Source organism: Mobula birostris, chromosome 17 (assembly GCF_030028105.1).
Source record: "Mobula birostris isolate sMobBir1 chromosome 17, sMobBir1.hap1, whole genome shotgun sequence".
NCBI classification, from domain to species: Eukaryota; Metazoa; Chordata; class Chondrichthyes; order Myliobatiformes; family Myliobatidae; genus Mobula; species Mobula birostris.
Window position 1 is genome coordinate 28,692,807 of NC_092386.1, and position 18,220 is coordinate 28,711,026.

General features: G+C 40.0%; 1 protein-coding gene across 1 annotated transcript in view; it reads left to right on the plus strand.

The window, feature by feature from the left end:
- LOC140211580 (tumor necrosis factor alpha-induced protein 8-like) overlaps positions 1 to 18,220 on the plus strand; it is an 86,888-nt gene that overhangs the window by 23,280 nt on the left and 45,388 nt on the right. The window contains exon 2 of the mRNA XM_072281449.1: positions 15,533 to 15,622. Within this exon, the coding sequence (XP_072137550.1) occupies position 15,622 (1 nt within the window). The 5' untranslated portion in view covers positions 15,533 to 15,621. The remainder of the gene's footprint in view (positions 1 to 15,532; positions 15,623 to 18,220) is intronic.

Below are 18,220 nucleotides of genomic sequence, written 5' to 3' on the forward strand. Positions count from 1 at the left end.
TGATAAACTGCTCTAGAAAGCCATCTCATAGGCATTCAACAAACTCACTCCCTTGAGATCCGTGACTAACCTGATTTTCCCAATTGACCTGCGCATTATAATCTCCCTTGACTATCATAACATTGCCTTTTTGACACACCTCTTCTATTTCCTGTTGTAATCTGTGGTCCACATCCCAGCTACTGTTGGGAGGCCTGTATATAACTGCAGTTTCTTAACTTAACCCATAAGAGTGGGTTGAGTTAACATCTTCAACATCTTCCGATCCTATGTCACATCTTTCTTTTGACTTAATGCCATTATTTACCAGCAAAGCGGTGCCACCCTCTCTTCCTACCTTCCTATCCCTCTGATAGGACGTGTAACCTTGGACAGTCAGTTCCCAACTACAACCATACTTCAGCCACGATTCAGTGATGGCCACAACATCATACCCGACAATCTGTAATAGTGCAACAAGATCATCCACCTTATTTCTTTAACTCCATGCATTGAGATATAACACTTTGAACACTGTATTTGTTACCTTTTTTGATTCTGCATCCCAAATGCACTGATACCATCTGTCCTCGCCTGAGTCCCTTCACTCCTGTTCCCATCCCCCTGCCAAATTAGTTCAAACCCACCCCAACATCTCTAAAAACCTGCCCATGAGAATATCAGTCCTCTTCGGGTTCAGGTGCAACCTGTTTCTTTTATACAGGTCATACCTCCCCAGAAGAGATCTCAATGATCCAAGAACCTGAAGCCCTGCACCCCATACCAGCTTCTCAGCCTTGTATTTATTTGCCAGATTATCCTGTTTCTACCCTTACTGGCACGTGAAACTGGTAGCAATCCAGAAATTACTACCCTGGAGGTCCTGCTTCTCAGCTTTCTGCCCAGCTCACTAAATTATCTTGTCAGGACCTCTTTGCTTTTCATTCCTATGTCATTGATACCAATAAGTACCAAGATATCTGGCTGCTCTCCCTCCCTCTCCAAAATGCTGTAAACACGATCCAACACATTCCTGATCCTGGCATCTTCGAAGCAACATGCCATTCAGGTGTCCCATTCATGTTCACAGAATCTCCTGTCTGTTCCTCTGTATCGCAACTGCTCCCCTCTTGTACCTCTTTCCCTTCTGCACCACAGACCCATGCTCAGTGCCAGTAACCTGGTCTCCGTGGCATTCCCCTGGGAGGTCAATCCCCACAACAGTATCCAAAACAGTATACTTATTATTGAGGGGAATGACCACAGGGGTGCTCTGCACTAACTGCTTATTTCAGTTTCTTCTGACAGTCACCCAGCTACTCACCTCCTGCAACTTAGAGGTGCCTGCTTTCCTGTGACTCTGATTGATTATCTCCTCACTCTCCCTTACAAGCCAAAGGCCATCCAGCAGCTGCTCCAGATCCCTAACACGGTCTTAAGGAGCTGCAGCTGGATGCACTTCACACAGATGTAGTTCCCTGGGAGACTCTGGGTATCCCAGGACTCCAACATCCGGTATGAAGAACACACGACGCCATTTACTACACTAGGTACAGTACAAGAAAACAACAACATGCTTTCATTCGTCATTAAAAAAGCATTCTTTCTGAACTGTTCCTTTTATCTGTTCCTTTTTTTTTGCACATGACTGCGTGCGTACGAGTCTCTGCATGTGTGTGCGTCCGTGATGATGTCTTTTTCATGGCTTTTACAAGGCACAGAGTGAGAGAGAGAGACTGTGTGGCGCGCCACTCCTCACACAGACATTTTCGCAGTATTTTTCCCTTTATTTTACGAAGTCAAGTTGCGATCTCGACACTCAACCCGGCACGGATGGAAAGCGTACTCGGGAGCGGACCCGACTGGATTCGAACCTGGGAACCTCTGCTTCCTGGTCCGGCACCGATGTCATTGCGCCACCAGCCAGCCCCTTTTATCTGTTTCTTATTTGTGCTTCTTGCTAACCTTGGCATTTTCTCTGGCTGAGTTGTTTGTGTCTCCACTGCCATTCTGTTCAGTCAGAAGGATAGTTTTGCTTTAAGAATAATTACAGTATTTCCACATGAGGACTAATATGAATGCCCCCATCTTGTTGAGGGACAGATCACTTGGGAACTCTTCTTTCTAATTGGGAGTTCAGCAATTAGATGTTTAAATTATCCATGAAAGGTGTTGATCTATTTATTTTTGAATATATTGTGGAACATGTTCAAGTATGGTAACAATACAATGCTCCAATAATGCTAAGAAATAATCATTCTCCAACGTCAGCTATTGGAAATTTATTCTGATTGCGTTCTGTGCCTTTCACTTTTCATGAGTGGAGACTGGGAATTTTGTATATTTTTCATGATTACATTCTTTATAGTCAGCTGTGGAGAAATTTTAATAAAGGTTTTAGCATGGAGAAGCACCAAGTGTTGATTATGATTCCTTTGTCAATTCAGATTAGGGTTTTCCAAGTGACCAGTTCTTTGGCTTGACCATATTAATTTACAACTGATGCTGTGTAAATGTAAAAATTCATTGATATATTTACATAATATTGTTCTATGATGTATTTCTCCTAAGTATGGTTCAAAAGTTGCATCATATTGATATTAATACTCTGCATTAAAGTATAGGAATTATAAGTTAAATAATCAAGTTTAGCTTCAAATAGTTGCATTAACAGTTCTAGAATATCTGTGTGTGCTTTCTTCAGCCTGTGTTATTTGGAAAGCAGGCAAAACTGGGAAATGGAGATGTAAAATATTACAATCCGGATTGGAAAGGGAGGATTTCCTAATAAAAATGAAGTCTGAATATCATTACCATGTGGGTGGATGCCCGTATCCACAGTTATGGATAAGGAAGAGAACTCTTGATCTATCATCGCCACTAGAAGTAGAAGTAGAATAAATGTATGTATAAATAAATGTAGAAATTAAAAAATCAGCATGTTTAAAATAGCAAAGAAGGGAGGGTGGAGAGGACAAAACATGTCTCTGTGATAGAGTGGAGACCAAAGTTAGTTATGTGAACTCTAGTATTTCAGTAAAGAATCTCAAATATTTCTCTTACAATTAAAATCACAAGCTTCAATTCCTTTTAAAATTTTACTGTGTGCTTTAAGAAGTGCCAGGATCTGAAATACCAGATCCCTGGTTCCCAGTCACAAAGCTCCCTTTGCCAAAGCAAGATGATTAATCCTCCTCACTCAAATCACCCGATTTTGGCTGGTTTCATTGGACATGTGCTGTATTGTAAACAAAGTTTCAAGAGTTTGCCATTGTTTTTCTTCGTTTGACTTATGTTGCATGTGCTAACTTGCTTGTAGATTTTGAAAACGTTAGTCTATACAAATCCATAGGGGCATTGACATCTGTGCTTAAACACCCCTCTAATTAAAAACTAAGGTTGTGGTTACTTTTTAAATAGTATAGTAAAGTGTAAGTTGATCTTGCAGACATAAACTGCCACAGATTCTGGAAGTATGAATTTAAACACCAAATACGGGAAGCAATTATCAGGTCAGGCACCATCAGTGAAGAATGAACTACTTGTTTTTTCACCAGAGTGGTTATCAAGGTGAACAACTTATCCTTCAGTGTTGGGAAGATTGGAAATTTGATTTATGATCAAAATAACATCAAAAACAGCTCAATGTATCTCTACCATTATGCAGAAGCTCCAATTACCCCAGTAACATGCCCAGTTTTTTCAACCTAGAGGTGTACAGAACGTCACTGAGTCCTTCATCTCCATGTTGGCCTTTTTCTCCATTTACTTGAAGTCCATTTACCCATGTTAGATCTGGATCCTTCTCTGCCTTGGCCATTCCTGTCAAAATGTCTCCTATTTGATTCCACCACCTCCTCCAGTGGTGCATCTCAAACATACAGTGCCTATATAAAGTATTCATCCCACTTGGAAGTTTTACAACAAGTTTTATTGTTTTACAACATTGAATCTCAATGGCTTTAATACAAAATAATTGATTACATAAGTATTCACCCCCCTCAAGTCAGTATTTAGTATATGCACCTTTGGCAGCAATTACAGCCTTGAATCTGTATGGATAGGTCTCTACCAGCTTTGCACATCTGGATAATGCAATTTTTCTCCATTCTTCTTTACAAAACTGCTCAAGCTCTGTCAGATTGCATAGAGAACATGTCTTTTCAAGTCCAGCCACAAATTCTCAATTGGATTGAAGTCTGGGCGCTGACTTGGAGACTTTGTTGTCTTTAAGCCTTTCCTGTGTAGATTTATCCTTGGGGTCATTGTTCTGCTGGAAAACAAATCTCCCTAGTTAAATGCCAGCAATTGTAATGAATTGCAGTAAACCAATAGGAAATATTGCATTGAAACCAGAGATGTCCATTTCAGTGCTGCATTACATATAAACTTTGTGTCATTTCTGAATAAATTGTGGTTTTATTTGCTACTTAAAACTTAATTAATTCCTATTATTTTCAATTATAACTAAAGGTCATCAAGCTGAATCATTAACTGTTTCTTTCTTCACTGAAGCTGCTTGACCTGCTGAGTATTTCCAACATCTGCAGTATTTTTCTTTTGAATAGAAATATTTGAAGATATTTTCCTGCTGTATTGGCATTCATTTATTCCTCCTCACCCAAGCTTACTAAATGATATAGTTGTTATTTCATAACTGATAGTTTGGAACTGGGATTTCCAAGTTGAGCTTGCCCTGGAGTTGTTGTTCCTTAGCACCTATGCTTGGCTTAGCTTTTGAGGAGCAGGTTCTTGTGAATTCTGCTTCCTATGAACAATGAGAATCATGCAAAAAAGATAAGGAAACTATAATGAAGACTTTATAACTTCATTGGTGCTTAACTTAGTATAAATAATTAAAACTTATGTTGAAACCCAAACATGTGCAATTTTGGCCATATAAATTGTCTTAAAAAATAAGTGTCTGTGAACTTTCTTGGTTTTGTTGTTGGACAACAGTAAAAGGTTTGTGCATTAGTTTTGTCACGTATACATCTCATGAACATGATGCAATTGCTTTTGACTCAACAGACAAGTGAAAAAGTGTCACAAAGTTTAGTTAGAACACAGCTTTAAATTGCACATTTCAACATCAGTACAAACCATAAGACATAGGAGCAGAATTAGGCCATTCATCCCATCGAGTCTGCGCCACCATTCCATCATGGCTGATCCCGGATCCCATTCAACCCCATATACCTGCCTTCTCGTCATATCCTTTGATGCCCTGACCGATCAGGAAATGATCAACTTCTGCTTTAAATGTACACATGAACTTGGCCTCCACTGCAGTCTGTGGCAGAGCATTCCACAGATTTGCTACTCTCTGGCTAAAAAGCGTCCTCCTTACCTTTATTCTAAAGGGTTGCCCCTCAATTTTGAGGCTGTGCCCTCTAGTTCTGGATACCCCTACAATAGGAAACATCCTCTCCACATCTAGTACTTTCAACACACACAAAAAATGCTGGTGGAACGCAGCAGGCCAGGCAGCATCTACAGGAAGAGGTACAGTCGACGTTTTCCTATAGATGCTGCCTGGCCTGCTGCGTTCCACCAGCATTTTTTGTGTGTGCTGCTTGAATTTCCAGCATCTGCAGATTTCCTCGAGTCTAGTACTTTCAATATCCGGTGGGTTTCAGTGAGATCCGCTGCATTCTTCAAAGTTCCAGTGAGCGACCCAAACCATGTGGAACTTCCTCTTAGAAACATTAGTTTTGTAGTAATTTGATTTGTTTTTTCTGTCCTCTTGTAATTATGTATGTGTGAATATACGTATATGTCATATATGCCTAAAAGGTGGTAGGATAATGTCACTAGTAACTGAGGGTCATTCTCTATTGTATTCAAAAAATTTTCCTCTTTCTACCCACCTACCTCTCACCCCCAGCTCCCTTCCCCCATACAGTCCTTTCTTGTACCAGACATGAAAAGTTTACCGCAGAGGTTGAGTGGAACTTTGAGTTCTCAAGATTAAGTACAGATCCCATGAAGTATCATGACGTCATGTGAAATAAGGGCAAGGAAAGCTCCAAACTATTACCTACCATATTCTTTCAGCTGATAATCATGTTGAACAACTCTACAAAGGGTCATTGAAAGTAGCAAGGACACTCTGGGTGGGGGCCTTGTGTCCATGAACAAGAGCAGTTTTGTAGCTACAGTGATTGAATTCTAAAGGACATGCTGCCAGACTAAGTCACGTCACTACTTACAGAAGCAACCATCAGAGAGTCTTGCGAAGATTAAGTTCTGGCTTCACACCGAGAACAACCTAAATAATGTGCTTTGCTACAAATGTGCTGAATGGGAGAGATCCTGTGATGGCTGCTCAGAACCAAGCATCAAAGATTCACTGTGGAACATTATCAGCGACAGAAATGTACAGTGCTACAACATTGAACTCATAGTCTGTCACATCCTTCCAGAGTTATTATCAAGTGGGAAATAACCCTGGTTCGTTGGGAGTGAAGAAAGGCATACTGAGAGTAGCACCAGGCTTAGCTAGAAACAATGAGATGCCAACTTGGTAAAATTATCATATAGGACTGTGCATGTACTAAATAGCTCTAAACTATTGCTAGTAAGCAATTTTGCAATGAATCAAATCAAAGCATTTCAGTCATGTCACAACTCTTTGTGAGGTAGTAGACAGTTATACAGCAAAACGGGGTTTCTAAGGATATCTCCAACCTTAATAATTGTGGGACAAGCAGTTCAGTGTTCAAGGTACACTTATTTTCAAAGTATGTACTGTACGCAGTATACAACTCAGAGATTCATCTTCTCCTGACAGTCACAAAACAAAGAAAACCATGGAAACCGTTCAAAGTAAAACATCAGCCCCTTCCGTGTGCAAAAAAACTAATCACGCAAACATCAATAAGAACGTCAAACCCCAATTCTTTCCAATATTGTCAAATAGCGGATTGAAACTGGCTTCCTCCTGACATCCCCACCATTACAGAAGTTATCAGGCCAATTCATTTGACACAAAGTGATAACAAGAAAAAGCTAAGAAAATTTGATACTGCAAAAGCTTCAGGACCAAACAATATTTCAATTGTAGTACTGAGAACTTCCACTGCAGAGCCAGCTGTCAAGTTTTTCACTTAATGTCACAACACTCGTATCTACCTGACAATCTGGAAAATTGCCCTGGTATGTTCTCTTCACTACTATCTTCAAGGTAGAGATGGACAGTAAGCATAGACCTTGCCAATGAAACTCAGGTCTTGAGAGTGAATAGAAGAAAGAGTACATCCCTGGTTTAGAAGCTGTACCACAGTCAAAGGGTGACTTGCTTATAATTAGTGAATGTAATTTATAACTGTTGAATGATGATCTGAAATAAAGTTATTCTTCCTGCATCAAAAAATTGATTTTTCAATCACTTACTGAACTTCTGAACTTAGAAGTCAAAGCCAAAGTTAAAGCAAAGGAGAGGGCATACAAGGAAGCAAAAATTAGAGGGAAGACAGAGGACCGGGAAGTTTTTAAAAACTTACAAAAGGAAACTAAGAAGGTCATTAAGAGGGAAAAGATTAACTATGAAAGGAAGCTAGCAAATAATATCAAAGAGGATACTAAAAGCTTTTTCAAGTATATAAAGAGTAAAAGACAGGTGAGAGTAGATATAGGACCGATAGAAAATGATGCTGGAGAAATTGTAATGGGAAAGGAGATGGCGGAGGAACTGAACGAGTATTTTGCATCAGTCTTCACTGAGTAAGACATCAGCAGTATACCGGACACTCAAGGGTGGCAGAGAAGAGAAGTGTGCGCAGTCACAATTATGACAGAGAAATTACTCAGGAAGCTGAATAGTCTAAAGGTAGATAAATCTCTCGGACCAAATGGAATGCACCCTTGTGTTCTGAAGGAAGTAGCTGTGGAGATTGCAGAGGCATTAGCAATGATCTTTCAAAAGTCCATAGATTCTGGCATGGTTCCGGAGGACTGGAAGATTACAAATGTCACTCCGCTGTTTAAGAAGGGGGCAAGGAAGCAAAAAGGAAATTATAGACCTGTTAGCTTGACATTGGTGGTTGGGAAGTTGTTGGAGTCGATTGTCAAGGATGAGGTTACAGAGTACCTGGAGGCATATGACAAGATAGGCAGAACTCAGCATGGATTCCTTAAAGGAAAATCCTGCCTGAGAAGCCTATTACAATTTTTTGAGGAAATTACAAGTGGGCTAGACAAGGGAGATGTGGTGGCTGTTGTATATTTGGATTTTCAGAAGGCCTTTGACAAGGTGCCACACATGAGGCTACTTAACAAGATAAGAACCCATGGAATTACGGGAAAGTTATATACGTGGATAGAGCGTTGGCTGATTGGCAGGAAACAGAGAGTGGGAATAAAGGGATCCTATTCTGGTTGACTGCCGGTTACCAGTGGTGTTCCACAGGGGTCAGTGTTGGGGCCGCTTCTTTTTACATTGTACATCAACGATTTGGATTATGGAATAGATGGCTTTGTGACTAAGTTTGCTGATGATACGAAGATAGGTGGAGGGGCCGGTAGTGCTGAGGAAACGGAGAGTCTGCAGAGAGACTTGGATAGATTGGAAGAATGGGCAAAGAAGTGACAAGTGAAATACAATGTTGGAAAGTGTATGGTTATGCACTTTGGCAGAAGAAATAAATGGGCAGACAATTATTTAAATGGGGAAAGAATTCAAAGGTCTGAGATGCAACGGGCCTTGGGAGTCCTTGTACAGGGTACCCTTAAGGTTAACCTCCAGGTTGAGTTGGTGGTGAAGAAGGCGAATGCAATGTTGGCATTCATTTCTAGAGGAATAGAGTATAGGAGCAGGGATGTGATGTTGAGGCTCTATAAGGTGCTGGTGAGACCTCACTTGGAGTACTGTGGGCAGTTTTGGTCTCCTTATTTGGAGAAAGGATATGCTGATGTTGGAGAGGGTACAGAGAAGATTCACTAGAATGATTCCGGGAATGAGAGGGTTAACGTATAAGGAACGTTTGTCTGCTCTTGGACTGTATTCCTTGGAGTTTAGAAGAATGAGGGGAGGCCTCATAGAAACATTTCGAATGTTGAAAGGCATGGACAGAGTGGATGTGGCAAAGTTGTTTCCCATGATGGGGGAGTCTAGTACGAGAGGGCATGACTTAAGGATTGAAGGGCGCCCATTCAGAACAGAAATACGAAGAAATTTTTTTAGTCAGAGGGTGGTGAATCTATGGAATTTGTTGCCACAGGCAGCAGTGGAGGCCAAGTTATTGGGTGTATTTAAGGCAGAGATTGATAGGTATCTGAGTAGCCAGGGCATCAAAGGTTATGGTGAGAAGGCGGGGGAGTGGGTCTAAATGGGAGACTGGATCAGCTCATGATAAAATGGCAGAGCAGACTCGATGGGCCGAATGGCTGACTTCTGCTCCTTTGTCTTATGGTCCAGATCCAAAACTTTAAAAAAAGCCAATATTTGCAGCTGCTAAATGCCTGTTGGATTTTTCCGTATTAATTTCATGAAGTAACTAGTACTGATGCTGACAAGCAAGCATATTGCTACTCAATCTTTGGGCAGTAGATTTAAACTTATGAAGCTACCCTGATATTCAGTTAGAAATATTCTTTTCCTACAGTGATGTTAACATCTGTTGGTAGCAAAACTCGTACAAAACCCCAGAACAGGGGTGTTTATTTATAAACTTTATGAAAAGCACATGGTACAATTTCCCCTATGGAACTTCAAGCAGTGAAGCATAATATTATGCCATTGCCTTTTGCGATTTGAGACTCAGTATGCTGTCTTGTTTGAGGAGTTCATTAGGGATGAATGCTCTCAACCAGTCAAAACAGTTGTAAACTATGGGACAAACAAGTTACTACTGGAACCATCTTTAGCTTTCAGATTTCAATATACTCTACCTGATATTTTAGATGAACTGGATTCCAGTTAATTTGAACACATTGGGACCAGTACATTAAGCAGCTGCCTTAATTAGCTGAAGTTTCATGGAAATAGTTAAAAATATTTTAAAAAAAGACAAACTACAGTTTAACTAAATAATAAATTGATGCTGAGGATGTTCTACAAGTCTGTGGTGGCCAGTGCTATCATGTTTGCTGTTGTGTGCTAGGGCAGCAGGCTGAGGGTAGCAGACACCAACAGAATCAACAAACTCATTCGTAAGGCCAGTGATGTTGTGGGGATGGAACTGGACTCTCTGATGGTGGTGTCTGAAAAGAGGATGCTGTCCAAGTTGCATGCCATCTTGGACAATGTCTCCCATCCACTACATAATGTACTGGTTGGGCACAGGAGTACATTCAGCCAGAGACTCATTCCACCGCGATGCAACACAGAGCATCATAGGAAGTCATTCCTGCCTGTGGCCATCAAACTTTACAACTCCTCCCTTGGAGGGTCAGACACCCTGAGCCAATAGGCTGGTCCTGGACTTATTTCCTGGCATAATTTACATATTACTATTTAATTATTTATGGTGCAACTGTAACAAAAACCAATTTCCCCTGGGATCAATAAAGTATGACTAAATGAAATACAGAACAAATTAGAACATTACCAATACTGCTACAATACTGTGTATTAGTTCCTGATAGTTGTCATATGCTGTTGTGTTCTTGTGATTGTAAATGAACAAAATCAGCATAGACATCTAGTGCAGACATTGGGCTTCCTTCATACAATACTTTCAAAGATTGTATCCTCCAAATCTTCATTTCCATTGTAGCATTCAAGATGATTGTTGATACCTTCAAATTCTTCATTGTCCCTAACTTGTTAAAGTAATAAAATCATTTCAATTTCATTCCCAGTGTTTCTGGCATCTCCAAGCCTGAATGCATGAAACTGCAGTGAGCAAAACAGTTCTGAATTGTCTTACTGCTTATTACTCACCAACTACCAGTGACAAAAATCCTAAATAAACAAAGGGGACACGGACTATTTTCTGGATTTTGTTTTTATTCTTTAAGAGTTGACCCAAACAAGCGGCTGCCCCAATTAACCGATGGTCCAGTCGACCAGAGTCCACTGTAATTGATTTGAAACATTGATTGACTTGGTTTCTCTTGGAGGTCTGAGAGAATATTTTTCACAAAGGAATAGTTCAATATGACACTGTGGGCATGAAACAAGAATTAACGTGGAGGAGGGAACACTGTTGATCCGAGGTTTGGTTTGTGGCGTAAACATGCTATGAGCATCTGAGATGTGTGAAATTGTTTATCCATAAGTGCTTTGTGAAGTTTTGACCAACAGAAGAACATTTTCAGATACAAAATCAAAGAAAGCTGATTGTGTTCATGTAAAATGTCTGTTTGGTTTCCTGTGTAACATTCACCAGATAAAGTGGGTGAAGTTTCTTCTACAGGTCCTATCTGATGTGCAGAGTATTTCCAGCATTTGTTTTTTTTGCGTTGCTTTTATTTGTAGAGTCATAGTCATAGAGTCACGTAGCAAGGAGAAGAGCCTTTTGGCCCTGTTGGTCCATGCTGACCAAGATGCGGATCTAAGTTAGTCCCGTTTACCCATATTTTACCCATACATGGGCAAATCTTTCTTATCGATGTACCAATGTATTTGTCTGAGTTGCAGTGGTGTGTTTTTTCTTGTAAAATTACTGTTAAATACACTGCCACTTCTCTTCTAGGAATTTCAACCTGAGGAAAATATTTTTCTCTTGTAACTTCTTCTTCCTCAATGGCTTTAATTCTGATGAAAAACCTTTAACCTTCAATTCTGTTTCTCTCTCCACATATGCTGCTGACCAATATCTTTATTTTAAGGGGTGGTGTGGAAATTTAAATAATTCTTTCTTTGCTGTTCAAAGCTTTACTTTCTTTTTCTTATATATAGCTGTATGTTTTGAGCTGATTTATTTGCCCAGTGTTTTAACTTGAGTGGTGCAACATGCTTGCTGATGGCCTCCCCTGAGCATTGTCACTGAGTGAAAGGGACTAGCTCACAAAACAAGTGCCTTTGCTGCTGAGATGAACCTTGGAGGCCCTGCATTGCAAAAGGGGTGGGTATGCTTGTGGGTGATGTGGCCAAAGACACAAAGAATTTTTATTTCTTTTGGATTCCTTTGGCTCCGTGAGGAGAACTGGCTGTCCATTCCACATGCAGAATACCTCAAGGGATTCGGATACCTTGACCTGAACTCCTAAATTTTCTTCAATTTCTGCATGTGAAAGGACAGCAAGGCTTCTCCCTAGGCAATGCAGTGGTTGGGTGAGTTGTCATCTGGGGCCAAAAAAAAAATTCCAGACCAAGAATACCTTCCTCGCATAAAGCAACCTAAATGCTGTGTATATACCAGTGAAAACCTGACTAAAACATAAGGGAGGATAAAGATATAACACATTTCTTGACATTGCTTGGCCCTCTTCCAAGAGCACTGGCTGGGAATTCCCAAAGAAGAAACTGTAAGACTTTTTTGGTATTGTGTGAGGTAACCTGAAAAATAGTTTTTTTTTAATTTGATCTTGTACTTCTTGAACAAATGCTCCAGTCTTCATAATTTCAGGTAAATCTATTCCTTGCAAAAACTAATAGTCATATTTTCATTTGTTACAGTGGTCATTAAAGAGACTTGCATCCAATAGGGTTCTAGCTGAGAGCCTTTTCAGCGGTTCCGGTCTGCCAGAAAAGACTGGTTTTTTGGGAACTCCCATCCAATGTTCAAGCAGCTTCTGTTGATAACAGCACAAAGTCACCCCTGCAATATATTAGCATTCATTTCAAGAGGATGAGAATATACAAGCAAAAATGTAATGCAGAAGCTTTATAAGGCATTGGTCAGCCAAAAGTGAACTTTCTAAAGGCCAAACATTTTAATTCCGCTTCCTGTTCCTTTTCCAACATGTCAGTCCATGACGTCCTCTTGTGCCCAGATGTGGCCATCTTTGGGGTGGAGGAGCAACACCTTGTATTCTATCCAGGTAGCCTCCAACCTGATAGCATGAATATTGATTTCTCCTTCTAGTTAAAAAACATTCTCCCGCTCTCCCCTTATATTCTCTTCCCCAGTCTGGCCTTTTACTTGTTCTCACCTGCTTATCACTTCCCCCTGGGTTCCCTCCTTCTTTCCTCTCTCCTATGTTCAGCCCTCCTCTCCTATCAGATTCCTTCTTCTTTGGCCTTTATCTTTCCCACCCACTTGGCTTAACACCTTCCAGCTAGCCTCCTTCCCCTCCTTCACTTTTTCATTCTGGCATGTTCCCCCTTCCCTTACAATCCTGAGGAAAAGGGTCTCTGCCCAAAACATCAACTGTCTATTCACTTCCATATATTCTGCGTGACCTGGTGAGTTCCTCCTCAGTTTTGTGTGAGTTGCATTGGTCAGACCATACTTGAAGTATTTTGAGGACGTTGGGCCCCTTGTATTAGAAATGATGTGCTGGCATTAAAAAAGGTCCAAAGGAAGTTCACAAGATGGTCCCAGGAATGAAAGGGTTAATGTATGAGAAATGTTTGATGGCTCTGGGCCTGTAATGTCTAGACAAAGTCAAAGGGTATATTTAAAGTGGAAGTTGCTAGGTTCTTGACTAGTAAGGGCATCAAGGTTATGGGGAGGAGGCAGGAGAATGGGGTTGAGAGAGATAATAAACCAATCATAGTGGAATAGCAGAGCAGACTCTGGGCTGAATAGCCTAATTCTACTCCTATGTCTTCTGGTTTTATGGTGTTGTATGTGAAATAGTAAGTTTCACTTGTAATTAGCTGTTTTGAAGAGGTAGAAATAGTTACATTCTCCACTTTTTAAGATGCAGTTACTGCAAAATGATGAACATCAAAGTCAGAAACTAACAGCAGAAAAATCTATAAAGGCTTGTGTGCAATGAAGAGAATATGCACATTAACTTTTATCACCAGATCAATTTAGAAATATGTAAATATCATTTTAATACTTCATGCTCCTTGTATCATACTTATTGATAATTTCATGGTTTTATCTCATCAGTTCTTAAAAACACAATGTGTGGTCTTTTATAATTTCAATACCAGTCAGGATACTTTCAATGGTACATCCATAAAAGATGAGTGAGTGTTCAGTCACATGATGAATCTCCATAATCTTCTAAGAAGGTAAAGATACTGGTGCCTTCCTTTTATTAAATATATGCACAGGGCCCAGAATGGGCCACCACCACCTGTAACTCGTCCAACAACAGTGATCTCATCAGCCACTTTGTATATGGCATCAGAGCTGTGCTTAGCTACACAGTTACTTGGAAAGGAGGAATAGCAGAGGGCTAAGCTCGCAGGCCTTGAGGTGCACCTGTGTTGATGTTCTGAGTTCCTCCAGCGTGTTGCAAGTCTTGAAGTATTTTGTTGCAGTTATTGATGTGTGATTTCTCAGCTAAGGTCTCAAATTATCATTCTGTTGCATATTCTAGTTCTGTAGAAAATCATTCTTTCATCAGTTGTCTCAATAAGGTAATCATGCAGATTGCATACATTACTTTCAATTGTTTGTTTCCCGTCCATTTACAAATGGATTCAAAAAGATGATTTGCATCACCATTCTAAAATAGCAAGTCGGGTATTGAACTTTAAATGGATTGTAGTTCGTTATTACCACTTTGCCTTAAGGATTTTATATTTGTCTTATTACTTTTTCCAAAGACAAAGAAATAGTTTTGGTTCTGAGCAGATAGGTGCATGTTGCAGTAAATAATGACTAGCATGTTAGTTTTCCTTTCCTGGTATATTGGAAGTAGCATTTCATCCAGTGTGAAAGGACTGGAAGTTTGTAACTCATATTAACACAATAAATATTACATTGTCAAAAATGAAGCATTGTGAATTTCATTATTTTCAAGAAAGGTATTATTCCAGCTTCAAGGCAAACTTCTGTGACATTATGTTTGGGGTGGAGAGGGTGAGGAAATTATCAGAAGGATCAGCTCATTGAATCACACCATAAGAAAAACGCCCCTCCCCTATACTATTGGGTCAAGGTATCTTGTTACTATTATATTAGTATTCTGACTTCACACAGTTATTATTCTGCCACTGAAAATGCAAACTTGGCTTTACAGGCAAATTCTTCCCTTAAGAGTTTTTCCTCGTATGAACCATTGTCCTCTTATTGCTGATGTAAGGCTGAAAAATGATAAGTTTCTTCAGATATCTGCAGTTTGATATATTAATTATGCTTACAAGCAGCAATGGTAAATTTTGGAACACAGTTTTATTATAACTCATATTTGTGATTTATTGATCTATTGTCTACTTATGAAGAAATATGTTCAAATACAAAAAAGAAAAGGAAATTATTACCGAACGACCAAAAGATTCTGCTGCATTAAGGAATTTGAACTCTTTATCAGTTCTAACAGTTTAAGATTGTTATTATTTTGAATGCATTTTGTAAGCAAATTAAGATCCTTTTCAAAGTATTGTTTTTGTAATGTATTGCACCTGTGTTATTATTGCCACCTTGTGGCTAAACATATTGTGACTCAATTGCGAGCAACTATTTCCTGATTCTTAATCTTTTTAAAAAAAGGTCAGGCTACTTTAGAAATCTAAAGTCCTGTTCTTTCTTTTGTCTTTCAGTCTTGGACCATCTCATCATCACACATAAGTCAACACTTGATGTAATCACCAAGAATTCTGTACTATAGGCTCATCTGTGTAAACCAGACAGTAAGAACTTCCAGTTTACTATTTTTCATGTGTAAATGAGTGTGCATGCGTGTGTTTAAAAATGTTTTTGAGGCTTTATTTAGATCATTGGAATGCTGAACCACATCTACTTGTATCTCAGTAGAATTTCTCAAATAGCTGTGCTGTCAGAAAATACTCTGAAGACAATGAACTTAAATATATAGGTCTTTCTCGTGTTACATACCAAACAGTTCATAAGCTGTAAATCCGGCCTCGAACCGAATTCCCACAGAGCAGAGATGTCTGCAGCCCTGCAGCAGTCAGCGAGTCCACCCTGCCGGCCCCTCAAGGACACACTCGATATTAGAGACTGTACGTAAATCGGGTGTTCATAAGCTAGGCAGGACTTGTGCTTTAGAGGCAGAAGATGCTGCTGGATTCTCAAGTAACAAAGAATCTATGGCATAAAGAAGGTTGTGAACCCCTGCACTAAAGAAACGCATCTTTTGGGGAGGGAAGGAGTAGTTGGCATTTCAGATCCAAATCCTGTTTGTAGGCCCTGTACGTTGTCATCTAATTTCATGCCAAACGTAGCCTTGAATAAGTCTTTATTTTGAACCTCTTTCAGTATTCTTAATAAGGTTGTCTTGAGGTGTGTTACTAAGACTGCTGGCATGCCATCAAAGACCATACCAAAGTAAATCTGGACAGGGAAAGCCAGTCAGCCTATGAACCATGTGAAAGGTGAGACAGATCATGTTCTCTGTACACGTGCAACGTCGAGTGGAGATTTTGGGCGGAAATCTAGATACATTTATTTTGTTCCCCTTCTCCATTAGCAACAAAAGGGTTAATTTAGCATCATCACTATTTGAGAGGTAGATCATCAGGCCATTGATCAAATAATTTTACAAACAAGAGAAAATCTGCAGATGCTGGAAATCCGAGCAACACAACACACACACAAAATGCTGGAGGAACTCAGGAGGCCAGGCAGCACCTATGGGAAAAAGTACCATCAACGTTTCGGGCCAAAACCCTGATTTTGGGCCAAAGTCTCGACTACATTTTTCCATAGATGCTGCCTGGCCTGCCGAGTTCCTCTAGCATTTTGTGTGTGTGTGTTGATTAAATAATTTTATTTTTATTTTGAGATACAGCAGAATTTCCAGCCCTTTGAGCCATGCCACCCTGCAGCCCCCAATTTACCCTAGTCTGATCACAGGGCAATTACAATGACCAACTAACCTACCAACCAGAAGATCTTTGGACTGTGGGAGGAAACCAGGGCACCTGGGGAAACCCCGCGCATTCCATGGGGAGGACATATGGACTCCTTACAGAGGACGTTGGGATTGAACTCCAAGCTCTGATGTTCCAAGCTGTAATAGTGTCATACTAACCGCTATGCTACTGTGGCACCATCTTGGAGTTAATAATGTGTAGGATTTCATACCCGTTTTATTAATCTGTGTCATTGTTGGAACTAAACACAGAAATTCTAAGTAATTATGCACAACATTAATCTGTTGAAACTTGACCCGAGACAAATAAAATTCAATGTAACTGCTGTTATGGGGATTTAGCTATGTGTAGAACTGTTACCAAGACAATATTCTGTTGAACAATAATGACTTGAGATCAATACAGATTAAGTACGTCATAACCTAAAAACTCCCATTCACTAATATTGGAACTATGAAATATGATCTTCTCAATGTGGCTATGGTCAAGTCAAGACCTGTCTTTCACAGGGCCATCAACTGATACCTTTCCTTGATTTTGAAGTTAACATTTTGTAACTGCTGTGTCTAAGCCTCATATACAGCGGAAGTTATCATTCTGCCAGCTTCTTGTTAAATCAAGACCCATGTGCATAACATATAGCCAGTGTTTTTTTTGAATTGTCTATGCTTGTGTAATTCTGTTTAAAATTTCAGTGGCTATGTTAATTTTAAACTTTGGCTATTTCTGAGTGCAGTGAAATTGTGAATGCGTTTATGGAAATTATATTTACTATTTTATTGTGCAAAATGGAGTGGAAACCTGCATGGTATCAGGAAAATACTGTCAATTTTCAAACTAATATCTGAAAAACCTCAATTAGTCAGCTACTGGGGTTTAAATCAGCCCAATGTACCTGCTGAGCTGTCTACCAATCCCCATTTCCTAATATCAATGCTATTCCACGCCCTCACTTCGGGAAGTCTGATCACCTGGCTGAACTTCTACTCCCTGAGTATAAGCAGGGACTGAAGACTGCAGCACCAGTAGTGAGGATCAAGATGGTATGGACAAGGGAAGCAAAAGGGGTGCTTACAGGACTGCTTTGAACCGATGGACTGGACTGTATTCAAGGATTTATCTTCAAACCTGGATGAGTATGTAGTATCCAGTACGAGTAAGGATGAGCAGCAGTTGTTATCGACTTCATTAAAACCTAGGTGGATGAGTGTGTGCCCACAAAGACTTACTGTACATTCCCAAACCAAAGGCCGTGGATGAACCAGGAGGTATGTCAGCTACTGAAGCTAGATTTGTGGCATTCAAGTCTGGCAACTCAGACCCGTACCAGAAAACCAGGTATGATTTGCAGAGGGCTATTTCAAAGGCGAAGAGACAATTTCGAAAGAGGTT